At 40.5% G+C, this 25,351-nt stretch overlaps 1 protein-coding gene across 4 annotated transcripts in view; it reads right to left on the bottom strand.

Moving 5' to 3' along the window:
• Positions 1–25,351, bottom strand: part of pde5ab (phosphodiesterase 5A, cGMP-specific, b) — a 141,993-nt gene that overhangs the window by 40,055 nt on the left and 76,587 nt on the right. For all 4 annotated transcript variants that reach the window (XM_041779098.1, XM_041779099.1, XM_041779096.1 and 1 more), the window contains exon 8: positions 11,334–11,401. In XM_041779098.1, coding sequence (XP_041635032.1) covers positions 11,334–11,401 — 68 coding nt within the window. The remainder of the gene's footprint in view (positions 1–11,333; positions 11,402–25,351) is intronic.

Genomic DNA, 25,351 nt, shown 5'->3' with positions numbered 1-25,351 from the left:
GGAGCTGTCACTTTAAATAAGACTATGGCTGACACTTGTTATACACAGCTGCTCCTTCACTGTAGTCCAACATCCATTATTACTCTAAACCTGCTTTCTTTAGCTGCAGGCTAACAGCAGTGACTACTAAAACATCTGCTGGTTAATGAGTGAACTGCAGCCTAAGTATCTACAGCTGTGTGTAAAAACTGAAGCTGTCAGTCACGTCTGTCAGCAGTTCATAAATCTGTTTGCTGTGTTAAGCTGCTCCAAATCCAACCACAGAGTCGACTGTAACGCTGCACGCTAGACGATGGAAACTGGATATATAAACATAACAGGAGGGTGGAGGAGAGGCCAGGGGAGTTTGGCTGTGGCACCAAGGAGGGACAAAGAAGGAGGCAATATGAGAGGATGACAGAACGATACAGGAAGAAAATGCATGTTTCTGTTGGTTAACATTCCAGAAAATCTATGGTGGTATGTCATTGTTGCTGAATGAATCTACATATATTGACTGGTTCTAGTTTGCAGCTAGAATCAATCAACCAACAAGCAGTGTCTTCAGTCTGTTGAGTGTTGTAAGGAGAAAAGGTAATGCAAAACAGTGGTGAACAGGCTCCTGTTCAAACTTTTTTGGAACTTGTTACAGGCACCAGATTCAGAATTTGTTCATATTTCCAGAAGAACAATTGGAGGTTTTAAGTCTGAATATAAGATAACCTGTTTTAGTTGAATTTGGGTAGAAAAGTCTTTACAAATCACTTGATGTCCCAGCTTTTCTGTAAATTACAGTAAAGAGCCAGAAACAACTTCTGGAAGGAAATCAGTGCTGTAGTAGGAGAGTTGGTGTGGAAAACCAAGCTCCAGCTGAACTTCAAAGAATTAACTCATACATGTGTTGCACCTTAAATTCCAGAAAAGTTGGGACGTTAAATAAAAACATAAGTGAATGATTGTCAAATCCCATAAACCCGTATTTGAGTCACAACAGAACATAAACAGCATATCAGATTTAGAAACTTATATATTTTGCCATCTCATGAAAAATTTTAGCTCATTTTGAATTCAAAATGAGCTTTCAAAAAAGTAGGGTGAGGGGAAAAGTAAGTGGTACCAATGAAAAACTGATGGGGGGACATTTCTCAACTAATCAGGTTAAATAGCAACAGTTCAGTAACCTGAATGGGTATAAAAGGTGCATTTTAGAGAGGCAGAGTCTCCCAGAAGACTTTTGAACTGTGCACTCATATCAGTCAGAATCAACTGACCACAGAACAGTTTTCCATTTTGCCTTCATTTTTTTTTAAGTGAGCTTTTGCCCAGAGAAGATGGCAGTGTTTCTGGATCCTGTTCCCATATGGCCTCTTTGATGGTCCAGCTTTACCTTGCATTTTTTTTCTACCTAATTTAACTTACTTTTTTGAGATGTTTTGCTGCCATCAAATTCACAATGAGTTAATATTTTATTATGAAATGTAAAATGTCTTAGTTTCAACATCTGGTATTTTGTTTATGCTCTATTCTGAATAAATTATGAATCTATGAATCATTGACATCTGTTTTTATTTACATTTTATACAATGTTCCAACTTTTTTGGAATATGGGATGTAGCATATATGTATACATTAAATCTTCTGAGCCAAAGCTGCTAACTACAGCACTGATCTCCTTCCAGCATGGGCGTTACTGGCTCCCTTTAATTCAAGTTTTTTTTTTTTTTGGCTGCCATACACCACAATTTACAAAAAAGATGGGACGTAAGATGACAACTGCATAAAAACAGTGCAGTGCTTTGCAAATCCTTTTCTACTCAAACTCAACTACATACAAGTTATTTTATGTTCAAACTTAAACACTTCATTGGTTTTGGAAATATGCACAAATTCTGATTCCTGTGGCATGCTCCAAAAAAGTTGGAACAGGAGCCTGTTCACCACTAATCTTGTTTGATGTACATCTAAAGTTGCTCAATAGTGCAATGTTTCTGTTATTGTTTATTGTGCTTCATAATGTGCTGTATATCTTAACTAGAATACAGGTCTGGTCTGTGCTAAGAATCCTAAGCAACATAGAGTTCCTCTTCTTTGTCCTTTTTTTCTGTGTTTTGTAAATTGTTTTGAATTTATTATAAACATTTGCTTAAGCTGTGTTGAAACGCCACAAGACTCATGTAGATTGCTGCCATAAAGAGGATGAGAAGACGCCATGTTGCATGTTACCAGACTCTACAGCTGACCCCTGCCCACAGACTAGTCTCTGATTCTGAGTTAAAACCCAGCCAAACAAAAACTGAACTTTTGGCTTACCAGTAACCAAAGGCCCAGGTGAGGTGCAGGTACTCTTACCCAGGTTCTATCTCCTGCCATGAACACCATTCCTGTCCTTCTTCTGATCCTCTCTTTCCTTCAATACACTGGATGCTAGGGTCAGTAGATTCTCTGTTTAGTTACCCGGGATAAACCTGTAGCAACTGCATACATGTTAGTCTGGGCTCAGCCCTGTTTGATAGTGAAGTCATGCTGTTGTAATTCATTCAGAATGTGACTTGGCATTGTCTCACTGAAATAAGTGTGGACGTCACGGAAAAAGACGTCTAGATGGATGCACCTGTTGCTCGAAAGCCTGCATGTTCCTCTCAGAATTAATGCCATGCCATGGGCACTAATATGCTCAATAACACACCCTATAATGAAAAATATAATACTTAGTTATTACAGTTCTGTACATTCAGGTTAGAATCTTGGTCAGGGGCGCCAGACTAGCTCAGTTGTTAGAGCAGGCGCTCATATACAGAGGCTAGAGTCCTTTATGCACTAGTCATGTGATCACTTCCTGACCCTGGTGCTGCATGTCTTCCCTCACTTTCTCTCCCTACATTTCCTTTCTCTTGTCAGCTGTCCTATCAAAATAAAGCTCCATGTGACACTACTGAGGTGACAGCCAAAAACTGTGAAGATGCTGAAGGAAAAACTCTGACTGGTCGAAGACGTTCCTGAGCTGTACTGGGGCTGCTGGTTGAAGAAACTACTGGAGGAACTTCAAACTGTTAAAAGCTATGAGTCATTTAGACCACAAATCCATTAAGATAGGACCCAGGATGAAAAATAGCAGACTTATCCTTTAAACAGGAGTCCTGCATGCTTCTTTAATCACTGCGGATAAGAATAGATGTCTCTGTGTGTTGCTTGGATTCCAACATGAGCAGAGTTTTATTTTGGATGACTTTAAGACTTCAGGCTAATTATAACAATCTGTTCTGTCCAGAGCGACTTTGACTCGCATACACAGAGCTCTGATCGACATGCTGCACAGTGACTGCATTTATTCTCCAGTTTAATTACAAAAACACACTAAAATCCACATTTCCTCTGCCTCTCCCTATGATTGACTGAAACCAGGCCACAGAAAATAGCCACGGGCATCACTAAAAACCATGACAGCACTGTGTTAGCGTTCAGACTCCACATCCAGAGAAGTTAATTAGCCCACTTTGTCAAAGCTGCTCCACCTTACATTCCTGCAGGCCAACTATAACGTCGGTTCAGCTCGACTGAGAGTTTGGAGAAACAGACGCCGCAGCCCTGAGGTGAATGTCACTATAAAAAGCCTCCTGCGGTTCCAGACGGTCAAAGCTAACATCCTGCAGTCCCTCCCCTCCTGCAGTGGCCCAGTTAGCTGTATCTCCGCCCTCCCAGAGGAAATCCACAGAGCGGTATTTAAAAGCAGTTATTAGATCTAAATAGAGAGGAAACAGCCAGGAGAGCAGGCGGTAAAGAAATGAGGCGTTACACAGCACTGGACAAGATAAGACATCTGGTTTGTGTCATCGCTGACAGGGCTGGGATTTCTATGGGGCTTAGTTTCTCCTTCTTTAGCTCAAATATTTATGTGTATAGATACTTTTTACACACATAGCTATGATAGCTGTAATGAAGGGAACAACAAGTAATACTATAAAGTAATTTACACTAAGACTGGTATCTTCACAAGACATTAAATGAGGAAATAACTGGTTGTTTTCCTGAAAAAGAATGAGTAAATGACTGCAAGTTATTAGGGAAATATAAGCAACCAACTGCTAGTTAACCATGAAAGTTTGACTAACTACCTGGTAATTAACCAAGGAAAAAAATAAGGAAATAACTGCTCGATAACCAACGCAACATGGCTGTGATGTCTGCCTCGAGCTTGGCAGCGACATGCTAGTATGGCACAGACAGCAGACACCTGGCAGCCCTAGGCTAACGTAAACATTTCCAAGGGTCGTGTTTGCTGAGACATTTGGTAACTAATGGATAACCATCCATCCATCCATCCATCCATCCATCCATCCATCCATCCATTTTGTCCTGCTTATCCATGGCAGCAGGCTAAGCAAGTCAGTCCAGACTTCTCTCTCCCCAGCACCATTCTCAAGCTGCTCCAGAGGGATTCCGAGGCGTTCCCAGGCCAGATGAGATAGATAATCCTTCCAGCAAATTCCGGGTCTACCCCGTGGTCTCCTTTCAGTTGGATGAGCCCAAAAAACTTCCACAGGGAGGCGACCAGAAGGCATCCTAATCAGATTTCCGAACCACCTAAACCAAACCAAGGAGCAGCAGCTCTACTTCAAGGTCCTTCTGGATGTCCGAGCTTCTCACCCTATCTCCAAGGCTTGAGCCCAGCCACCCTCCTTAGGAATCTCATTTCAATCACTTAAACCCGCAATCTTATTCTTTCAGTCAATACCCAGAATACATGACCACAGGTGAGCGGTGGGACAAAGATCGACTGGTAAATTGAATTTTGCCCTCCGGACAGCTCCCTCTTCCTCACGGCAGTGCGGTACAACATTTGTAAAACCTCAGATGCTGCATCAATCCACCTGTCGATCTCGCTGTCCCTTCTACCCTCACTTGTGAACAAGACCCCGATGTACTTGAACTCCGTCACTTGGGGCAGACACTCCCCCCACCTAGAGGGAGCAACCTTCCATTTTTTTGGCAGAGAGCCATGGCCTCGTACTTGGATGAGCTGACCCTCATCCTGACTGCTTCGCACCCAGCCACAAACTGTCCTGGTGCCTGCTGGAGGTCCCCTGCTGAAGAGGCCAACAGAACCACATCATCTGCAAAAAGCAGGGATGGAATTTTGAGATCACCCAACCGAAAACCCTCCTGTTCCTGGCTGTGCCTTGAAATCCTGTTCATGAAAATCACAAACAGAATCATAGACAAGGAGCAGCCCTGGCAAATGCCAACATGCACTGGTAACGTGTCCGATTGGGCCTAGGATGCTGACACAACTCTCACTCTGGTTATACGGCAGAGTGCAGCCGCCCCAGGACTCCATATTCCTGCAGTATCCCCCACATTACCCTCCATGTTGCATGGTCGTAAGCCTTCTCCAAATCCACAAAACACATGTAGGTTGGATGTGCAAGTGCCCACGACCCCTCAAGGAGCCTTGCAAGGGTAAAGAGTTGGTCCACTGTCCCACGACCAGGGCGGAACCCGCATTGTTCCCCCTGTATTCAAGGTCCAACAATCCTTTTCAGTAGTTATTCACTTGGAGTTTCCAGTTCCTTCCTCATTTTTTCTCTAACTATTGGTTAGTCTTTCTTACCTCATAACTAGGCCTCTTTCTGTGAGTCTTATTGTAAAGTGCTGCCAAATGTCCATCCACTTGTTTCAATTGCAGTCATATTCAATCACTGAAACATTAAAACCTGTATCAGAGCATGAGGCCCAAACAATTTCACAAAGCCATCTGTTTCACAGACAAGAAACAAATCTGTGTTCTCTATCAGATCTTATTGATTTCATGTCTCTCCGGTTCATCTCCACCTGGAGCAAATGTCAATAAAACCTGGTAGAGTAGAACTGATGCTCTTGTTCCTAAAATACAAAGATAAAGAAGATCACTGTGGTCCGTGAGCTCAGTATTTTAGGAGAATTTAACCCTTTGTGACTTTTTAATACTCTGGTATAGATATGACAGTGGTCAGAAAGTAAGGTGAGTGGAGGAAGACATGTAGGAATGGAGCAATCCACACAGGGTGCATGGACATAACCACTGATGCCCCAGTAAGGCCTTTGAAGGGATAAGAGGCAATTCTGGAGGATCCTGCACAAATCTAATGTTTATACTTTTAAACTAGTGCAGCCAGGGAAGGTAAAATCAGTCCTAGCATAACTTAGACCAGTGGTTCTCAACTGGTTAAGTCACGGGACCCACTGTCAACTCCTCAAGGACAATTGCAACTGAAATTCTGGGGAATTTTTTGGTCAATCAGATGTATTTAATAAAAAATACAAAAGCATGGGCCTAAGATAGTACAATGGGTGTAACAAAACAATGACATAAAACAAAACATGCATGCTTTATGGTCTCATAGACCATTTGGCGTAATTTTACCAGGCACACATCCGCAACCCACTGGAAAGGGTTTTGCAACCCACTTTTGGGACCCAACCAATCAGTTGAGAACCACCGCCTCAGACCACCTGAAATACCTGACTAGATCATCTTTAAGGCCGTCAAACCACTGCTGACTCACCGACCAGAAAGTCACATCTCCAGGCGTTTTTGTAGGTTTAGTCATTTTTATCCATTTGTGCACCATGACACTCCACAGAGGGCATGCTCGGCCGTTTAATGGGGTCCTTGTGCACGTCGGGATCAGATTGGAAATATCAAACATGCTTAAAAGTTACTCTTAAGACAACTCGTACAACAGGAAACTCTGAAAATATCATCTTCAAACAATCAGAATCTCTGATTTTTGTCAAAAGCGGGGGTATGGGCCCTAATGTGCATCATTATGAATATGGTCCAGGCTCAGAAAGACCCATTTTCATGATTTATAAATCACATTCCAGGATTGTGGATGATCAATACATTCTTCTTTATTTACCTAAGCCATCAAACTGAATCAAATCATTTCAGTTAGATCACCCTGAGCCATAATAAACAAGCACCACTGTACAACCACACTCACAGTCATATTGTGCTGCTTCAGCTGAGATTAAGATTGAATTTTAGATGCTGCGTAGCAACTGGGGAGGCCAGGCCGTCCTGGAGACGAGGGGCGGGGGGGGGGGGGGGATTTCTATCTCATTGCATCTTAAATCAGATTAGAGCTTATTGAGTCCTCCTGGCTGGAGCAGGAGCTGATGTCTGCAGCTGTAGCTTCCTCTGATCCTGACCTTCTGCTCATCCTGACTGTAAAGCTTTAAATCATTGAGCTCATAACTGGAAGATTTAGATTCAATTTATGTCAAATGTCTGCATGACCTTTCCTCCATCTCTAAAGTTCCTTATCTTGAGTCCTCCAAGAATGATAATTGGTGTTTATGAGGATCCTTTCTGGGGCAGAAACAGGAAAAAGGAGTGGTGATTGTGCTGTTTGTTAACCGAACTGACTAGTTATGAATATCTGTTTCACCAAAACTGGCTGAACGCTAGATGATTATTAATCTTAGTGATTTTAATGCAACTTTTATTTATTTCTATGCCTTAACTATTGAGATAGTACAGTGGATAGCAGAGGTGTGCAACGCGCATCGTCATCATCAATGAGCCAAACACACACGGATCACATTCTGAAATACTGTAAAATTGAGTAAAACTTGTCCAAACGAGGATGTTTTATTTGATCTTAAACGTACTAATGATAAATACTGTCAAAAGGGCAGAAACAGAAAAATGAAAACAACAAACTGGCAGGACAGAACGGTTTGTGAGGGGGAGCTGCAGATGTGAGGCGGGGCAGTTTTAGCCATTTGGAGGCCCAGGGCAAAGACCAATATGGGGACCCTCCCCCTTTAGCTAAAAGCAATAATAATGAGAGGGAAAAAATAGAGAGCATAACTTTAAGTTAACAGAGTCACAGAACTACAGTAAATGTCAAAATGTTAAATATAAATACCCAAACAGACAGAACTGACAGTGCACCAGCTTTTTTTGGAATTGGGGTTGTATTTTTAAATGCCAATATTGACCTTCTTCCTAATTTCCCCATGTAGCTCAGAGGATTAAGTGGACCTATGCTTTGCAGATATAGCTCTTTTTGAAGAGGCAGGGAATGGTATAACTTTTAAATGGGTATGGTTGCATTCGGATTAAATAAAGATACAAATCAAACAAGTCTGAGACCTTCAAGCCACCCGCGGCGCTACTATTGGGCCCGGGTGGGCCTGGGCCCACCCATTTTAGGCTCGGGCCCACCCATTTTGACCCAGGCCCATAGTAATTTCGGACACAGCGTTAGTTTTTATTCTGGCTGTTCATCCAATAAGCAGCCTAAGGAAGGCTTTCAGTGAAAGCTTCTCAGCCAATCAGAGGATTGTACCCCACGTGTGGTCTCTTAAGCCTGCCCACAGGCTGCATCATCACCAGCAAGTGATCCAATGAAATGAATGATAATGATGCGCAACCTTTCTCAAGCAGCAAGCTCAACGAGACTGACACAGACGGTAACTTTAGCTATTAGCTATATGAGACGTTAACATGGCAAAGCAAAGCAGCTTGTTTCATTTAAATTCACTGAGAAACGCTCCAAGGAGCAAGAGGGGGAAACTCCTGCCATTTTAAGTAAAGTTACGGGTGACGAGTTACCGTCCAGCTTGGCTGCCCTCTTCTCATCATGTCATCGTAGCCACCCCCTCAAACCAGCATGGCAAGTAACAGGCTAATGTTATCGTTAGTTTCTTGCTGTCTGTATGCTGAGTTTCCGTTAGCTGGCATTTGCCGGTCATTGGCCGGTAAAAAGGGCGGAAGTACGGCGGACAAAAATATAACCGGTCAAAATGTCTGGCAGAAAACATGCAAATGACCAGATAAGTAAATACTGAATACTTGCATATTATATTTTGTGTAACGTAGAAGATATGTTGCGAGAATGCGTTAATATAAACTAAAAGTTGCCTAATCTAACTACATCTACTACTGTCCTGCGGTGCTGGGGTTGTTTATCTCCTCAGACGGCAAGCACATGGCTAATTATGTATGCACAATGACGTCAAAGTGAATCTATTTCTCTACTGCGCCTGCTCATTACTGCTGGAGACTCTGCAGGGAAAGTTTGACCAGAGCTTTTGCATAAAGCAGAATTTTAATCTAAGTGAGGTTCTCCTGGTTAACCAAAGGCTTAATATCATCAGCGGTATTGAGGGATTTTGAGTATGTCATCGCTGTGAGTAATGAAGAGGCTGAAACAAAGGGAACTGTATAGCTGAGCGTCGTAAACACCGATGCAGCAGCAGAGACAGAGAGAGGCCTACGCCGGCTTATTAGCAGAAGTAGTCTTGGATAAGCTGTCAATGAGAGAAGGACTGGACTATCTGCTGTGGAGCTTTTATCTTTTCGGGACTAGTCCAAATAAACCAGGATGGTTGGATTTACTGCTTTATTGGAGGTTACAGTGATATCATCATGAGGACTGATATTAGCAGCTGACGGTAAGACTCATTTTTCATTTGAAATGTAGAGTTGTAACACAGTGTCCAGTTAACAGAGCACTTTTGTTATGTGTTTGGATGCTTCGTTGTTGTCGGTGGAGGACGGTATTTGGCTTTTTTAAGCTGCTTAGTTATGATAGCGGCCAGCTTAGATGTGCTAACAGGCTAACGGTGCTAACATGAAGCTAACTGTTGTTGTTTATGAGTTTAACGTGGGCGTATATTGTGTGACTGACTGCGTGTCAGGAAAAGCGTGCAGCTTTCATTTTGATACTTTAAACCACGTACACAAAGAAAAAATAGAGAAAGTCTCTGTGCAGCCATTTCCAGGGTTTCATCATGTGTACGTGTCTACCAGTCTCTAATAACAGGGTAATAATTACTCAGGTTTACTGTTGGCTTGGTTTCTACTGTCTGGGTTTTGGGTCAGGTCTGGAAATAAAAATGTGTCCTCAGTCCCGTTTAGTGCAGACTTGTATGGATGTATCACAGAATATCAGATTTATGTGTTTTGCTGCTGTTAATGCTGCAAAATAATGTTAAAGCAAATGTCCGGTAGTTGTTCTAAATGGCCGGAATTCTTGAGGACGGCCGGTCATTTTGACCGGGGACAAAAAAAGTTGCGGAAACGCTGGTGTATGCACAATTTCTGGAGGGAAAATAATATTGGCAGTAGGCAGAGGTAACTTATGATAGCGTTATGGTGTATGTCTTTGTCCGCTTCAGCACTGAGCTGCGAACAGCGACACAAGCGCCACACAGGTAGGCTACTGAGTGGCTGTCCTCAGTACCGCAGAAAAAGCACTGAAACGGGGATGAAGGGGAACCCTTTTTTGGCTTATTTTAACTGGCCCTTCCAGTTTTCTGGAGGCCCACCCACAATCAAAATCCTGGCGCCGCTAGTGCTTCAAGCAGACTCAGGCTGCAGTATGCTGACATTTACAGTGACCAGGTGCCACCAGATCTTCTGAGTGCTGTGTATTGGGGTTTTTAATTCATAACAATCCCAAAACTTTTTAAATCTGAACTCTGTTTTTGGAGGGTAAGTTGGCAAAAGTTGTGAGGGTTGATAAAGTTCCAAAACCTCAGTTCCAGAACCAGAGTACATGCAGTTGTTTGGCACTTGCAGCAACCATTCAAACTCTATCAGACATGCTGCCTTTATATAGAAAAAAAAAACACTGACAGTAATACCATAATTTCAGTTGTGATACTCTGTAGTTTAAACACCTACTACATATATGCAGCCAAGGTAGCTGTCTGATGCAATAAACCAACACTTTGACCTAAAAAAAAATGATTCTTTGTCAGATGGACGTCGTCCAGGACTGCTAAAGGGCCCACTTCATGTTGATAAACAGACTGTGATTGAGGAGCTGTCAAACTGACCCCAAAAGCAGCGCATCCTGCCAGAAAAACAGCCCAACTAATGAGCGCAAGAGCTTTGAGCCAGAGCCGGCGATCAAATGTCGGGGAAACTGGCAGGTGAAGAAAGTAGATTAGCTCCAAAAAGATCCCGAGAGGCTGCAAATCAGCTCAGTGTGTTTTAGACTGAGCGGTTCTGTCTTTTAGAGGACTGAATGATGTTTCATACTTCTGAAACATTACTTTACATCCTCTTTTGTAGTCTTTCTACATCTACTGTTAAACATGAGAAACACCATGACAAATTCCCTGTATGTGCAGACTAAAACAGATTTTTCTTATCTGCTTTCCTTTGAATTAGATGATAATGAGTCCTCATGTGAGTGCTTTTACTATATGTAATTTTAGAACTTCTCTGGGAGAAGAAAAGGGTTATTCTGAGGGAAAATGAGGGCTTTAGCAGCCTAAAGAAGCTTGAATGTGCCTCAAGGTCGATCTGCAGGAAGTTTGATTTAATTTAATTCACTCGGGGGGCGTCGCCTTACCTTTTGGGGGGGTCTAGGACTTCACACAGCTCCTCGTATTCCATGTGAAAGACACTGGAGAAGGAGTTCTGCAAGAAGAAGAAAGAACTTTATTTGAGTTTTAGTTACAGACTGGTGCGGCTGCAGATTTGAGGGAAGTGCGGATGTCCGTGGAATAAAGAAATAAAGATCAGATGACAAAATATGAAAGCATACAGGGTATTTGTTTCACTACAGGCGCCAAAGTGTGGCCAGAAGGTGTCAGGGGAATCTGAAGTCACTGCAGGTATTAAAGAAGGCAACATAAAGGTAACTATGGATAACTGAGCAGCATAAACACCAAGGAACAGCCAGGACAAGGAGCAAAGAGTTATGGTGGGTAAATCTACGTTTGACCAATTATCAGATGAGCACCATCTCACTTTCCCGTAGCTGGGTGTTCATGCTCAGGGTGTCCTGACTAATCAGAAGTAGCAGTGTGGGAGGAGGCACTGATGAGAGGAGGACTGTACTGAACTATAACCAGTGGGCATGTTTGTCTTTCTTCAGGGTTTTCCCAACAATCACTATGGTTGGATTTTACTGTTTTAGCAGAGGTTACAGTTGAGATCATCAGTCTCTGAGTACTAATATGGGGCAACTGACATTAGGAACCAATTTTCAGATGAAATGCAGAGTTTTAACATGATGTCTCTTTAACACAGCACTGGTTAGGTTTTTGTTCTGACAATTTGCTAGTGCTAAGTTATGCTAGCAGCTAATGTGCAAACAGGCTAACTTAGAACTGCCAAGAACACAAATCCAAAAGGCAACAACTCAAAAAAGCAGGTACCCTTAGCACAAATACATGAAGCCAAAAAGCAAATGCAAAAAGCTACAGAACAACTGCAAAAGCCACAACACTTGTGCAAAACAACAACAACAACAAACACAACAAAGGCGGCCACATCACAAACAAGCAAACAAATTCAAACTGCTACAACAGGAACTGCAACAAGACAGCATAAAAGTAGGAAGCCAGAATAACAGCGCCAAAGAACTGGCACAAAAAGCCTCAACAACAATGCACAATGTCACAACACCAAAATGAAATAAAAACAACATGATACAAATCAAAAAAGCTCTAACGTTAAAAATGATAATAGCTACAACTCAAATGAATTTCCACAAACCTCCTGAACTGTACAAAGTTGCACTAAAAATGCAAGAAAGCCTCAACACAAATGTAAAATGGCACTATAAAAAATGTATAACATAAAAATCTAAATACCTTTAAACAATGCAAAATGCAACAATAAAAAAATAAAAAAACACAAATGTAAAAATATACATTCATTGCATTCATGCACTACCTTCATTTTGTCACGTTTTGCATTCATGTTTTAGTGTTTGCATTTGTCTTTTTCATCAAAACAGTTTTGTTTTTTACTTTTGCAGAGTTTTTTGGAGATGCATTCACCAAACACCTCTTGTCAATTATAACAAAGATGTTTTCTTCCTGCTGATATCCACTTCCTTATTTTCTCCCATTAAACCAGCAGCTGTATTAGATACACTGGGATGTTGATGTATTGCACATCAAGCTTTAAAAAAAGTTTACCTCCACAATCCAGGACTTCTTGAATTTTTCTCCCTTATAGGGATTTGTTTTCTCTCATCCTGCACTCCTGACCCCTCACAAAGGCTCCTTTTCCATTAGTAAGAGGTGGGGACAGGATGTTAAAGACTGACAAGCCTTCTTCTTCTTGGTTTTGGAAAGTTTTATCCCCTATTCCTGTTGAATGAGCTCACCCTGATCTATCTAGGTGAGGGCTATAAAGCTGTTTAAAACAAAAAAGGAACCTGACCATGTTTTGACTTTTATTAGAGCCTCTGGCAGGAGGGAGAGTTTATTACAGGATGACATGGGATCATGGAGGACTTGTAGGACTATTGAAATAAATCTGACGAGACTGCTCATTTTCTTTGGGAGTTAAAGTCAAGATTCTTTTGACGTCAAGAAAGACAAAAGAGGCTCCGTCTGGCATATCTGAAAGGGTTGTTGCATCTTATTATCAGCCGCAGGGATAGATCCATCAATCTCATGCAGCCAGATTATATATTATAATAGAGCTGAAGCTATTTTATCAATCCACAACACAACAAAGAGTGATTTATAGGCTGGAGAATGGTCTGAGCCAGAGCTTCAGTTAGCAAGTATTTGCCAGTTTTTGGTCCTTTTCACATGTCTACCAGATAAAAACATAAAGAGCCAAAATATCCAGCTGAAAAATATGCAAACCAGCAAAGCTGTAAATAGTGAATAACAACATTTTACATATTTTGGTAATATAAACTCATAGCAGCTTTACTTTAACCAACTTCCTGTCTGGTGCTGTTTATCTACGCAACCCAGCACATGGCTAATTTAGGCGTTGAATATTCATGTGGTCAACGTGGGGGATTCCAAAAAACACTTATCTCTAGGGGACTCTAATGATATTGAACACTATGCAGGGAAATTAGTAATTACTGCACATATTAAAGAAGCCAAAACAAAGGGAACTGTGGATAACTGAGAAGCATAAACACAGACGCAGCAGCTAAGACAAGGAGCAAAGACTTGTGGTGGACTTTGATGAGTGGGTAAATCTACCTACAACCAATTATCAGATGAAGTTGATCTGTATTCAACAGAGAATCATGTCATGCAGAAAGGTGTGGGCTGTTTGAGCCGATGGCAAGAGCACCATCTTACTTCCCCGTAGCGATTTGTGCTCAGGGCGTCCGGGGCCGATCAGGGGTAACAGTGTGTTATTCAAGGCCATTGAGGTAAGGCATTGATAAGGGAACCATTAAGATTAAATGTAAATGATGTCGCTGGATTGAAACAATTAGAACCTGTTCTTAACTGGAACTGGTTCTTGATTCCCCTTAATGAAAGTTAGGGGAGATATTTAGCTAGTTTATTAGTCATGGAGAGCTTATTATAGGTCTATATATATATATATATATACAGTGCTTAACAAATTTATTAGACCACCCTAACGCTAACCAAAGTAAGGTTTATATCACAGCTTCCCTAAATTAACAGCATTGGTAATTACCAAAATCATTTTTATGTTTCTGTTTCTGGTTAATACACCAATATGTAGAAGCTCTTTAACCCAAATGATATTTTTAATATTTCTTGATTAATATGTCAAACTATAGTTATTTACTTGGTGAATTCAGTTTGAAATTCCTCATTCCTGTTCAAAATGGTAAAACGTGGAGAGCTCACTGAAAATGAAAGAGTCCGCATTAAAGCACTTGCTGGATGGTCTTTGAGACAAATATGACAGGTGGTCTGATAAATTTGTTAAGCACTGTATATATAAATATATATAGAGAGAGAGGGAAAAAGCACTTAAGGACACACTGTCTAAAGTGAACTCTAGTTAACAGTCTGTTTTGGACACATGAAGGAAACGTCACCCACAGAACCTGGTGTGCACAACATTGCATTTGTTTTAGAGCTGTCAAAAGATTAAATTATTAAGTTGCGAATAATGGCAAAATTTTTGTAGTCTCAATGAAACACCTTTTTTAAAGCATTTTAGAATTACACTACTTTGCATTATAAACCATTTTGGTCTCATTTTGGATTTTTTACAGTCTTAAATGTGCCAAACAAAAGTGTTCTTGACTTCTTGCTTGACTACAGAACAGCTTTAACAGGTAGACTGAAGAATCTAACATGGCCTTAACCACAGAAAAAGAACTTGCCATGGACTGTAAATGAAAAAAAAAACATGAAAAAGATCCAGATGACTTCTGACTTGTCCACTGAGCTGTCTGTGTGTTTTTAAAGAGAAATGAGACATTAAGGAGGAGTGGTGGGCTTATTTAATATCACTAAGGCTGCAGGGAGATGCCGACATGCCTTAACCAAAATGTGTTGAAAGGGATAATAAAGCATGCGATTAATCGCAATTGAAAAAGTCAGTGCACAAATTGTGGACCTGGTTAATCAAGATTAATCTTGATGGTATGCTGTAAAATGTCTAAAATGTTCCTTTTATACCCAGTCATGCTACTGACCTGATACCAATAAACTTGCAAAATGCTGCTCCAGCTGTTTTTCATTAGAACCACTTACTGTTCCAGCCTTTTGTTGCCCCATCCATAATTTTTTGAGATGTGTTGCCGCAATCAAATTCAAAATAAGCTATATTTTTTATTAAACAGTAAAATGTCTCTGATTCAACATCTGAAATGTTTTTTATGTTCTATTGTGAATAAAATATGGGTTTATGAAATTTTTGCAGTCTGGTTTTATTTACATTTTACACAGTGTCCCAACTTTTTGGGAATTGGGGTTGTACTCTCAGAAAAGAAGTCTGAATTGATGCTTTGCAGCTCTGTGGACAAAATAAGACAAGAAAAACAACTCTGAGATGAATGCTAATGAGGTTTGATTCATCTATTCCTGATGCAATCTCTGGAAAAGCTCATCACTGATTGACTTTTTAAGTGTTTCTACAGCATGTATGCGTCATGCCAATTTCTCAATTAACTGGTGCATTGCATCATGGATGTAACAGCAGGAATCTGCAACAAATGAGTCTTTTGTGTTGACTTTGGTTATCAAGCTGTGCAAAAAAAAATCTGTATTTTTCTTGTGCAAACAAACCTGACGTCTGATGTTTTTAATCAAGTTTTCTTTACAGCAAAAAGTGCATCAAGACACTAATAAGACTGATCACAAGAGAGGGTTTGGAAGATTAAATTGTGCATTTTAAGGTATTTTATGTTAGGAAAATGAGAGACTGGTTTGATTTTAGGAAGAGAAATGAAGAGGGAGTTAAAAGCAGCAGGTGGTTTAACAACTTAAGAGATCGGTACAACATGAAAAATCACTAAAACACAGACGCCTGAAGCCAAATTAGAAATGATTTCTTCTGGAGAGTGTTCGGGAGAACAAAATAAACCCAAGGCAAGGCAGACGTTAAAACCTATGACATAAACATAAACACAATAAGACATAAAGCATACATCATGCATGTATACCTCACAAATACCTGCAGACTGGGACAGATTCTAACCAAACATATTCATACTGATATGGATGTTTTTAAGCAGATGCTGCAGCAAGGGTAAACGCAGGCACCCATCTTGGTGTCTTATCTTTGGTAGTGGAGTTTTTTCTCTTGCAGACATTAAAAGGACAGAGCTGTGGGTCCAGTTTGAGAAAGCACAGACAGCTAACAGTGACACCTGTATACAGAGCGCCGTCTAGAAGATAAGGACAGTAAAAGTTCCTAATCTCAGAGTAAATGTTTAGTAAGAGAGAAAGAGGGAGAAAGGGAGACAGCTGGTCTGACAATGCAGAGGTCAGTGGAGGGACAAGCATGCTCAGGATCATAAAAATGGGCCAGTATGAGCCTATGCAGCTTAATGTACAAAAGTCCAAATTCCTCACATTAAAGGTTTAAATCAACAAAAATTACAAACATTATACATATTTTATGCAGGTAGTTTGAGTTTAAATGCTCTAGTTTTCAGTCAGGATTGTTTTAAGGGTGCACTTACACTAGAACCAGTTGCCCTGTACTGTGTTGAAACAGGCCTGCCCCCCTTTCCAAGTCCCTCGCTGGCCTGAACTGCTCCAAGCCTAACTAGGTCTGAGATCAGATAGCTTATCATGTCGTTATTATGGCACAGTTTAAAAGCCAGGAAGTCAAGAAAAACAGACCCCATGACAGTAACTTTTCTCTCCTTATGGCTTATTTTTAGTGAGATACGGCTCTCTAACACTCCACCACTGTTTAAAATGACTGTGGTCTTATCAGTTATACAGTACGTCATATTGCACGTGTTTGTGCATATGCATGAGCAATTATAACATGACAAGGCCCGACTATTTCATCCGAACCAGGGCAGAGCAAGTGCACCATGCCTGAGCATGTGCAGCACTCACACTGAAGAAGTGGAGTATGGGGCTCTGCCATGCTTGGGACTGGTTAAGTTCAGTGGTTCTCAAAGGGTGCAGAAACACACACTGGTGTGCTGTAGCAATTTGTTCAACCATACATAATTACTGCAATAACTTTAGTTCAGTCAGGACCACATGTTTTAGTTTTTTCTTTCATAGCAGTTGTAAATTGGTTGTTATTGCTGTTATTCATTTGTGGCTGTTCTGGGAAGGAGGAGCTGGGGTGGAGGAGGGTTGTTAAAAGTGGATTGGAGAGGGAGTAGCAAAGCGTAGCCAGGTAAGAGTAGTTTAAATATGGCAGAATGAGTGCCATTAGCCACTATCATGCTTAAAAGCAAATCAGCTGGCTGACAGCTGACGAGGGTTTGCGTGAGATCAGCTGATCTCAATTATATAGCAATGGTTGACTCCGTGGCCTGCCTGAACTAATGCTGTAGGTTTGATTTACTCTTATAATAAGCAATTTTGCAAAGATATATATTTGGTGTGCCTTAGGCTTGATCTTAGGTGTGCCTTGGGTTCAAATCCACAACACACCTAGACACTCCTGGACTTTACCATTTTGGAAAAACTGTTGTACAAAAATATACTCTGAAACAGGGGTGTCCAAGCAATGGCCCGGGGACCAATTGCTGCCCTTGGCCCATCTTTAATTGGCCTGCTGCAAATTCTAAAACATAAATGAATAATGGACCACATTAGAACAGGAAGCTTGTGCTTGACTATATTTCATCAGTGTTTTCTTATTGACAGAGGAGTTTTGTGTGACCTTGGGGGCTCATTCAGGAAGGTAACACAAAACTACACTCATCTGTCAGTAAGAAATCACAGAAAAAAATATAGTTTTTATAGATGGTATGAATTTATTTTGATTAGTGTATATTTCAGTTTCAGAATGAGGCAATGCTACTGTGCTAATTTTGGTGTGCTTTTTTCATCGTTTCATATGCGTTTGATATTTGCCATGGTAGACAGAGTCCTTATGATGCTTGTGAGTGTGTACAGGTGGCAGGGGGGGCCTTGAAAAAGTGTAAAGCCCAGGGCCCCACTTTGCTTTAATGCAGGCCTGGGCTAAAAGCAATCAGTTTGTATCTAAATGACCAAAATGCGTTGCAAAATTAATAGCAAACAGGGCTTTAGATATAGTCTACCTTTCATATAATTGTTTGATTTTTACATGTAATTTCCTCAAACCTAGACTCATGCAACTGAAAACTATCTCCAGGTTTATACACAAAAGAGGCTGTTTGATTTGGGTGTGATTCAGTGTTTTTTTTAGCCTTTAGTCCACCTTTTTTCTGAATCCATTAGGTTTTTAAAGCTGCTGCTGGACATTTATGAAAGCCACCTTCACGGCCTGGACAATGTTTAAACGGTGAGCCTGCAGCTGAAGCTCTAACCTGGTTCTAATAAATACCAGACAAAGTTAAACACAAATGTTTGGTAACTGAATACAAACCACTTCAACGGCATAGCATTCCCCGTCCTGTTAACCCAGACCTTTACACAAATATTGAATGTTGAATTGGCCGTGCAGCTGATACTTTGTGAAACCAATATTTAGATTAACTCGGCATTCAGTAACGTGAGACGTCGGCTCCGTGGAGTGAATTATAACTCTGAAAAACCTGCTGTTAGGATCAGCGGGCAGGCTGGACGGAGCTCTGCAGTAATGCAGGTAAGTGTGACGGAGGAGTAAGACGTTTTTTGGAGATTGATATGTTAAAGTTAAACACAAAGATTGACTTTCTGAACGTTTAAACAGCCAGTGACACAGCATGCTTACAGAACAGCCACACATCAGCCGCTAAATGGGCAGTGATGTGCATTGGAGCTGACGTTTTACGGCAATAATAACATACCATTCTGTGGAGTATTTACAGTACACTGACAGCAGAGCCGTCAGACGGTTCGGTTCTGTGGTTGTGGGTTGTAGACGTGTTGAAGTGTTAGTCAAACTGTTTTAAAGAAGAGCTCGGTGTTATGCTGGAGCCTGTTCTGGTTGTTTATGTGTGCTGTACGACATATTTTAACAGGCAGAAGTGCCAACATGCTCTCTCCAAAATCATCAAACATGCTCGTATAACAAGCTTCAGAATATGACTAAAGTGGTACCCATCAATGTCAGATTTGCACGTTTAAGGCTTCTGAACTTTCAGATCTAAAGGCCTAAATTTGATGGTGTAGCACACTGCTAACACGTGCAGAAAAGTGAAACTGAACAGATTTTGCACACAATCTGGAAACAAAGTAAGGAGTAGAGTGCATGGAAGTTTGATTAAGGTTGGCCTAACACTACAAAACTTTAGGTCTGATTTTAGGTCATGTTTGCCCCTAATACCAAACATTCAGTTCACCTAACAATCACCTATACATGTGTCTTAACATGCAAATAAAGGGAGTTTTTTTTTAAATTCGCACTAATAACCCACTCCACTTGCATGTCAAATTGTGTGCGCACAAATGCCCAAAAGATGCAAGAGGGGAGGGGCTTCCTTCTCCCACGCCCAGTCAAATGTCAACAAACATGGGTGAGCTACACTACAATGAGAGGACTGCTGCTTTGTAAAAGCCCTCGTTTGAACAAAAACACATTAAAGTCAAGTAATGAATGAAAATGTAGCTTACCTGACAGGGTTATGCTAACTCTGGCAGTGCTAACCATGGTGCTAACTTTCTGGTTGAATGAAGCCCCTCTCCCCCCTGGGCTAGTCCTTCAGAAATCCTCCATTAGAGATCCTCTAGTGACTTATTTCACCTACGACACAGCAGGATCTTCATGCTGATTGGCCACCACAGCACAGGTGCTTCACTTGAGTTCAGATTTTGCAACTCTTGGGAATAACAATGACGCAAACAGAATGTTAAACGTGTCGATTCGCGCTGCAAAACAATTGAGAGTGCTTGTAGTGTAGATCAGTGTTGAACTTTCTTGCCACTGTGGTTGGTGGATTCAAAAATCTACAAGCCATTCAATTTGTTTTGGCAGCCACTTCATTTTAACAGAGGACAGACAGAGCTCTGAGTGTCTATGTATGAGTGAATAAAGTGAAAGAGACAGTTAAACCTATGGAGGATTTTTACATTAGGGCACTGCTGTCTACTGTTCACTCTGCTCTATATATAAAAGCAAACATTTCTGTTTTCACTCAGTCGTCTGTTTAACAGAGCTTGCTATGTTTCTGTAAGCTGCTCTTTATTTCCTCCTGTTAAACTTGATTTTATTTTATTGGAGGTGAAATAAAACAACATCCTTTGTGCTGTAAAGCTTTCTGAGAAGCAGATATGCTAACATGATGGTGGTAACTGTGCTTCACTCCAAAGGTTTGGCACAGAAACAAAAAAAAAGAGATGCATGACATTGATTTTTGTCAGTATTCTATATGCTAATATTAACAGATTCTTTTTTGTTAATATGAATTTAAATGTAAACCAGACCAAAAACTTTAGTCCTGATTACACACTTCAGAGCTAAAGGCTGAACAAAGAAAAAAATCTTAAAACTCTCCAAACTTATTCTTACATATTGCCAATATGGGCCAATGTTTACAGCTGGTATATTAGCTGTAAAAAGCAGACTTTTTACATCTCCTGATACTGATAATTAACTTTTTGAGCCGCGGAGTCGCCATCTAAAGAATTTAACCACTGTGACGAAGCCCCCAGCCCCACACAGCTGCTCAGTTAGGTGGAAGAGCACGTAGCTGGTAACCGAAGCTCACATTACAAAATAGTGCCAAAAACAGAGGCTTTCTGGGTGAAAAATGAAACGCTTAAAAAAATTTCAATGAAGTGTTCATATGAGCCAATATATATATATATATATATTTTTTTTTTTTTGGGGTCCATTTTTACCTAAAATTCTCTTAATTATGCAGAGAAACTATCCCCATCTGTTATGCTGTATTAATACCAAAATATCACATTAACCTCTGAATTTCATAAGACTTAGAAATACCAAATATTCAATCTTGATCTTTTGCAAGTGTTATGCCCATCACTCCATTACAAAATCTCATGGAATGGCAAAATCTGGATGAGCTCTGTTTGCCTCATCATACAGTATTGTCACTCCTGTTGTGTTCATTGTAATCATCATCTTTCATCACTCACTGGCTGCATGCTGTTGATGCATTTGTTACTTTTTCCATTTAGTCCTGACAGCTCACACTACAGGAACGCTTTGGGTAACATAATGCATGCACAAAGATGTTCACTCTTTCTTTGATTGAGCTGCTAAATCACTCATTCTATAGGCTCCACTATCAGCTGTATATCCACTGTATGAAGGACATAAAGGAGTGCTTTGATCGTGAAACACAAAACTGGAACTTGTCACTTTCATATGCCAGATTGAGATCATATAGCTGAAGTTAGAGTAACAGAGTGGTGCATCTTCTCAATTAACCCTATCTTTGGCAGCACAAACACATGTTTTTTGGAAAAGCTCTGAATAGAGGGTAATTATCTGCAGCTGAGTGACTCTGCAGCCTCTAATTATAGCTACACACCCTAAAGCTGCTCACGTGCTGTTACTTGAATAAAAACCACCCAGAAGGTTAATGGAAGATTGCACGGGACGCTAACTTCTTAATTTGTTAATGATGGTTTGTTGTAGTGCCCCAGCTCAGAAGTAGAAGTACAGCCTTTTCCAACTTCACTTCATATATAATGTCTATTATAATTACAGGCTTTTCTGCTACAGCCAGAGGAAATTATTGTAATTAACTGAATTTGAGAACCTTAATCACTTAGGATGGATGTTTTCCTCTTTCCCTATCAGGGAATGTTTTCTACCAATTACTGTCTAAGAATATAGTTAAGTTACAAGTTTATCTGTAGAAGGAGCATGTACAATTTCAAACATGAGTGCACAGGATATATCTCAGGGTGCTTTTACCTCTACCTCAACTGCTTTGTTCAGATTCAGATGATAAACTGATTTATTGTTGTGTCTTACTATTGGGTTGTTGTTTATACTGCAAAATTCTAAATAGGTCATGAAATCACAGCCTGCCTTTCCCACTGCTTAGCTTACCATGCATACCCCACAAGTTGCAGTTTGCAGTCAAGACACAAGTTAACAAATTAAGTGGCCTAAAAAATGAGTCATGGTTGGCTCAGAGCAGCAAGGAGATAAGTACATATTTACTAAAAGTTTGGCACCAATTACTGAACATAGAAAAAATATTACGGCAAAGTTTTTAAGTAGTACAAATGCATGAAACTTTACTCAACCTAGAAATTATATTCAAATGTTTAAGTATTGTTCATAAAACTTCATGTTTCTCATCCATTGGGATGTATAGCGTTAGCTCAGGCAGGCTAAGGAGTCAAGCCCTGCCATATAAATAAGATCAGCTGATTTGATGCAAGCCCTCATCAGCTGGCAACCAGCTGATTCCCTCTAAGCACACTATTGGCTAATTGGTCTCATGCTGCCATATTTAACCCCTTAATGCCTGTTGTATCATATTTGATACAGACTTTTATGATACCTCTATTTAATCAATATGATCAGTAAATTACTAAAAAAAAACATCTGAATACAATCTGATAAATAATAAAAATGCCCTCAAGTGGATAATCAGTTACCAAAAACACAGAATGTAACAAATGAGAAACAAAAAATATATACGTTAAATTTTATGGAAATTTGGATTTTTTGGATTTCAGTTGAAAGGTAAATAATCATTTCAGTCCCCAAAAATTAGAATTTTCTGGCTATAATTTGTGTTTTCAGGCTTTAATGGGTTAAACTGCTCTAGCCTAGCTATGCTTTGCTTCTCCCTCTGAAATCTGCTTTTGGCAACCCCCCTCCACCCCAGCTCCTCCTTTATGCTTTATCTGACTTAATCAGTGTCATTGTGTTGTCAATGATATCTGCTCTGCTATAGGCTTATTGCTTGCTTCTTTCCCTGCCTCAGACTTTGAGCTTTCGTGACTATCAGTGACAGAAAGGTACACACTTAACTAAGAAGTCCTCTTCCATCACTGTGGTGATGTGGTTGCTCCCCACAGGCAAGATTTCTCTAACTGAGTTAGCAACTTCACTCATGGTGCAAATGTGTCTAATGCCCAAAGGCAAGGGATGATAGTCAAATAATTTGACTACAATTAAAAAACAAAAAAGCTGGAAATGGCTATTTGGGTTTTAAGCTAACATAAAGTCGCTGGAAAAAGTATGTGAACTCTTTGAGATTTCTTGGATTTCTGCATAAATTGGTCATCAAATGGGTTCCGATCTTCATCTAAGTCACAACAATAGACAAACACAGTCTGCTTAAACTAATACTGTGCAAAAAATGACATGTTTTCATGTTTTATTGATCAAACCATGTAAACATTCACAGTGCAGGGTGGAAAAAGTATGTGAACCCCTAGGCTAATGACTTCTCCAAGAGCTAATAGGAGCCAGAAGTCAGCCAACCTGGAGTCCAATCAATGTGATGAGATTGGATGTGTTGGTTAAAGCTGCCCTGCCCTATAAAAAACACACACCAGTGTTGAATTTGCTGTTCTCAAGAAGCATTGCCTGATGTGAACCATGCCTGGTACAAAAGAGCTCTTAGAAGACCTACGATGAAGAAGTGTTGACTTGCATGAAGCTGGAAAGGGTGACAAAAGTATCTAAAAGTGAACGATGTGTCCACGGTAAGACAGACTGTCTACAAATGGAGAAAGATCAGCACTGTTGCTACTCTCCCTAGGCGTGGTTGTCCTGTAAAGATGACTGCAAGAGCACAGCGCAGAATGCTCAGTGAGGTGAAGAAGACTCCTAGAGTGTCAGCTAAAGACTTACAGAAATCTCTGGCACATGCTAACATTTGTGTTGACAAATCTACAATAAGTAAAACATTAAACAAAAATGGAGTTCATGGGAGGACACCACAGAGGAAGCCACTGCTGTCCAAAAAACACATTGCTGCACATTTGAAGTTTACAAAAGAGCACCTGGATGTTCCACAGCACTACTGGCAAAATATTCTGTCCATAGATGAAACCAAAATGGAGTTGTTTGGAAGGAACACACAACGCTATGTGTGGAGAAAAAAAGGCACAGCACACCAACATCAAAACCTCATCCCAGCTGTGAAATATGATGGAGGGGCCATCATGGTTTGGGGCTGCTTTGCTGCCTCAGGGCCTGGACGGATTGCTGTCATTGACGGAAAAATGAATTCCCAATTTTATCATTACATTTTACAGGAAAACTTAAGACCATCTGTCCACCAACTGAAGCTCAACAGAGGATGGATGATGCAACACGACAACGATCCAAAGCATAAAAATAAATCATCAACAGAATGGCTTCAACAGAATAAAATATGCCTTCTGGAGTGGCCCAGTCAGAGTCCTGACCTCAACCCCATTGAGATGCTGTGGCATGACCTCAAGAGAGCGATGCACACCAGACATCTGAATAATATTGCTGAACTGAAACAGTTTTGTAAAGAGGAATGGTCCAAAATTCCTCCTGACCATTGTGCAGGTCTGATCTGCAACTACAGGAAACGTTTGGTTGAGGTTGTTGCTGCCAAAGGAGGGTCAACCAGTCATTAGCCTAGGGGTTCACATACTTTTTCCACCCTGCACTATGAATGTTTACATGTTTTGTTCAATAAAACATGAAAACATGTCATTTTTTGTGCAGTATTAGTTTAAGCAGACTGTGTTTGTCTATTGTTGTGACTTAGATGAAGATTGGAACACATTTGATGACCAATTTATGCAGAAATCCAAGAAATCTCAAAGGGTTCACATACTTTTTCTAGCGACTGTATGTCTTGTTTTGACAACATTTAACTGTTCAGTCTTGCAGTGAAAGACTGAAAGGTGCATTTTAGCCAGAAAGTGCACTCCCAAAGAGTTCAATATATTTTCCTCTAATGTTTTAGTTGCTTCCCGCAGGCAGGACATCTAACTGAGTCATTAACTTCACCTATGGTGCAAGAGTGTCTAATGCCCAATGGTGCTCTAGGAAGCTCTGCAGTTAGATTGACAGAGTACTGTTTGCTGAAACTAAAAATGTGTTCTTACGACTCAGAAAAACAGAGCTGAAAAAGCTGTTTTGGATTTTTAA

The sequence above is a fragment of the Cheilinus undulatus genome, linkage group 22 (assembly GCF_018320785.1).
Source record: "Cheilinus undulatus linkage group 22, ASM1832078v1, whole genome shotgun sequence".
Taxonomy (NCBI): domain Eukaryota; kingdom Metazoa; phylum Chordata; class Actinopteri; order Labriformes; family Labridae; genus Cheilinus; species Cheilinus undulatus.
This window is presented reverse-complemented; position numbering and strand designations above follow the sequence as displayed.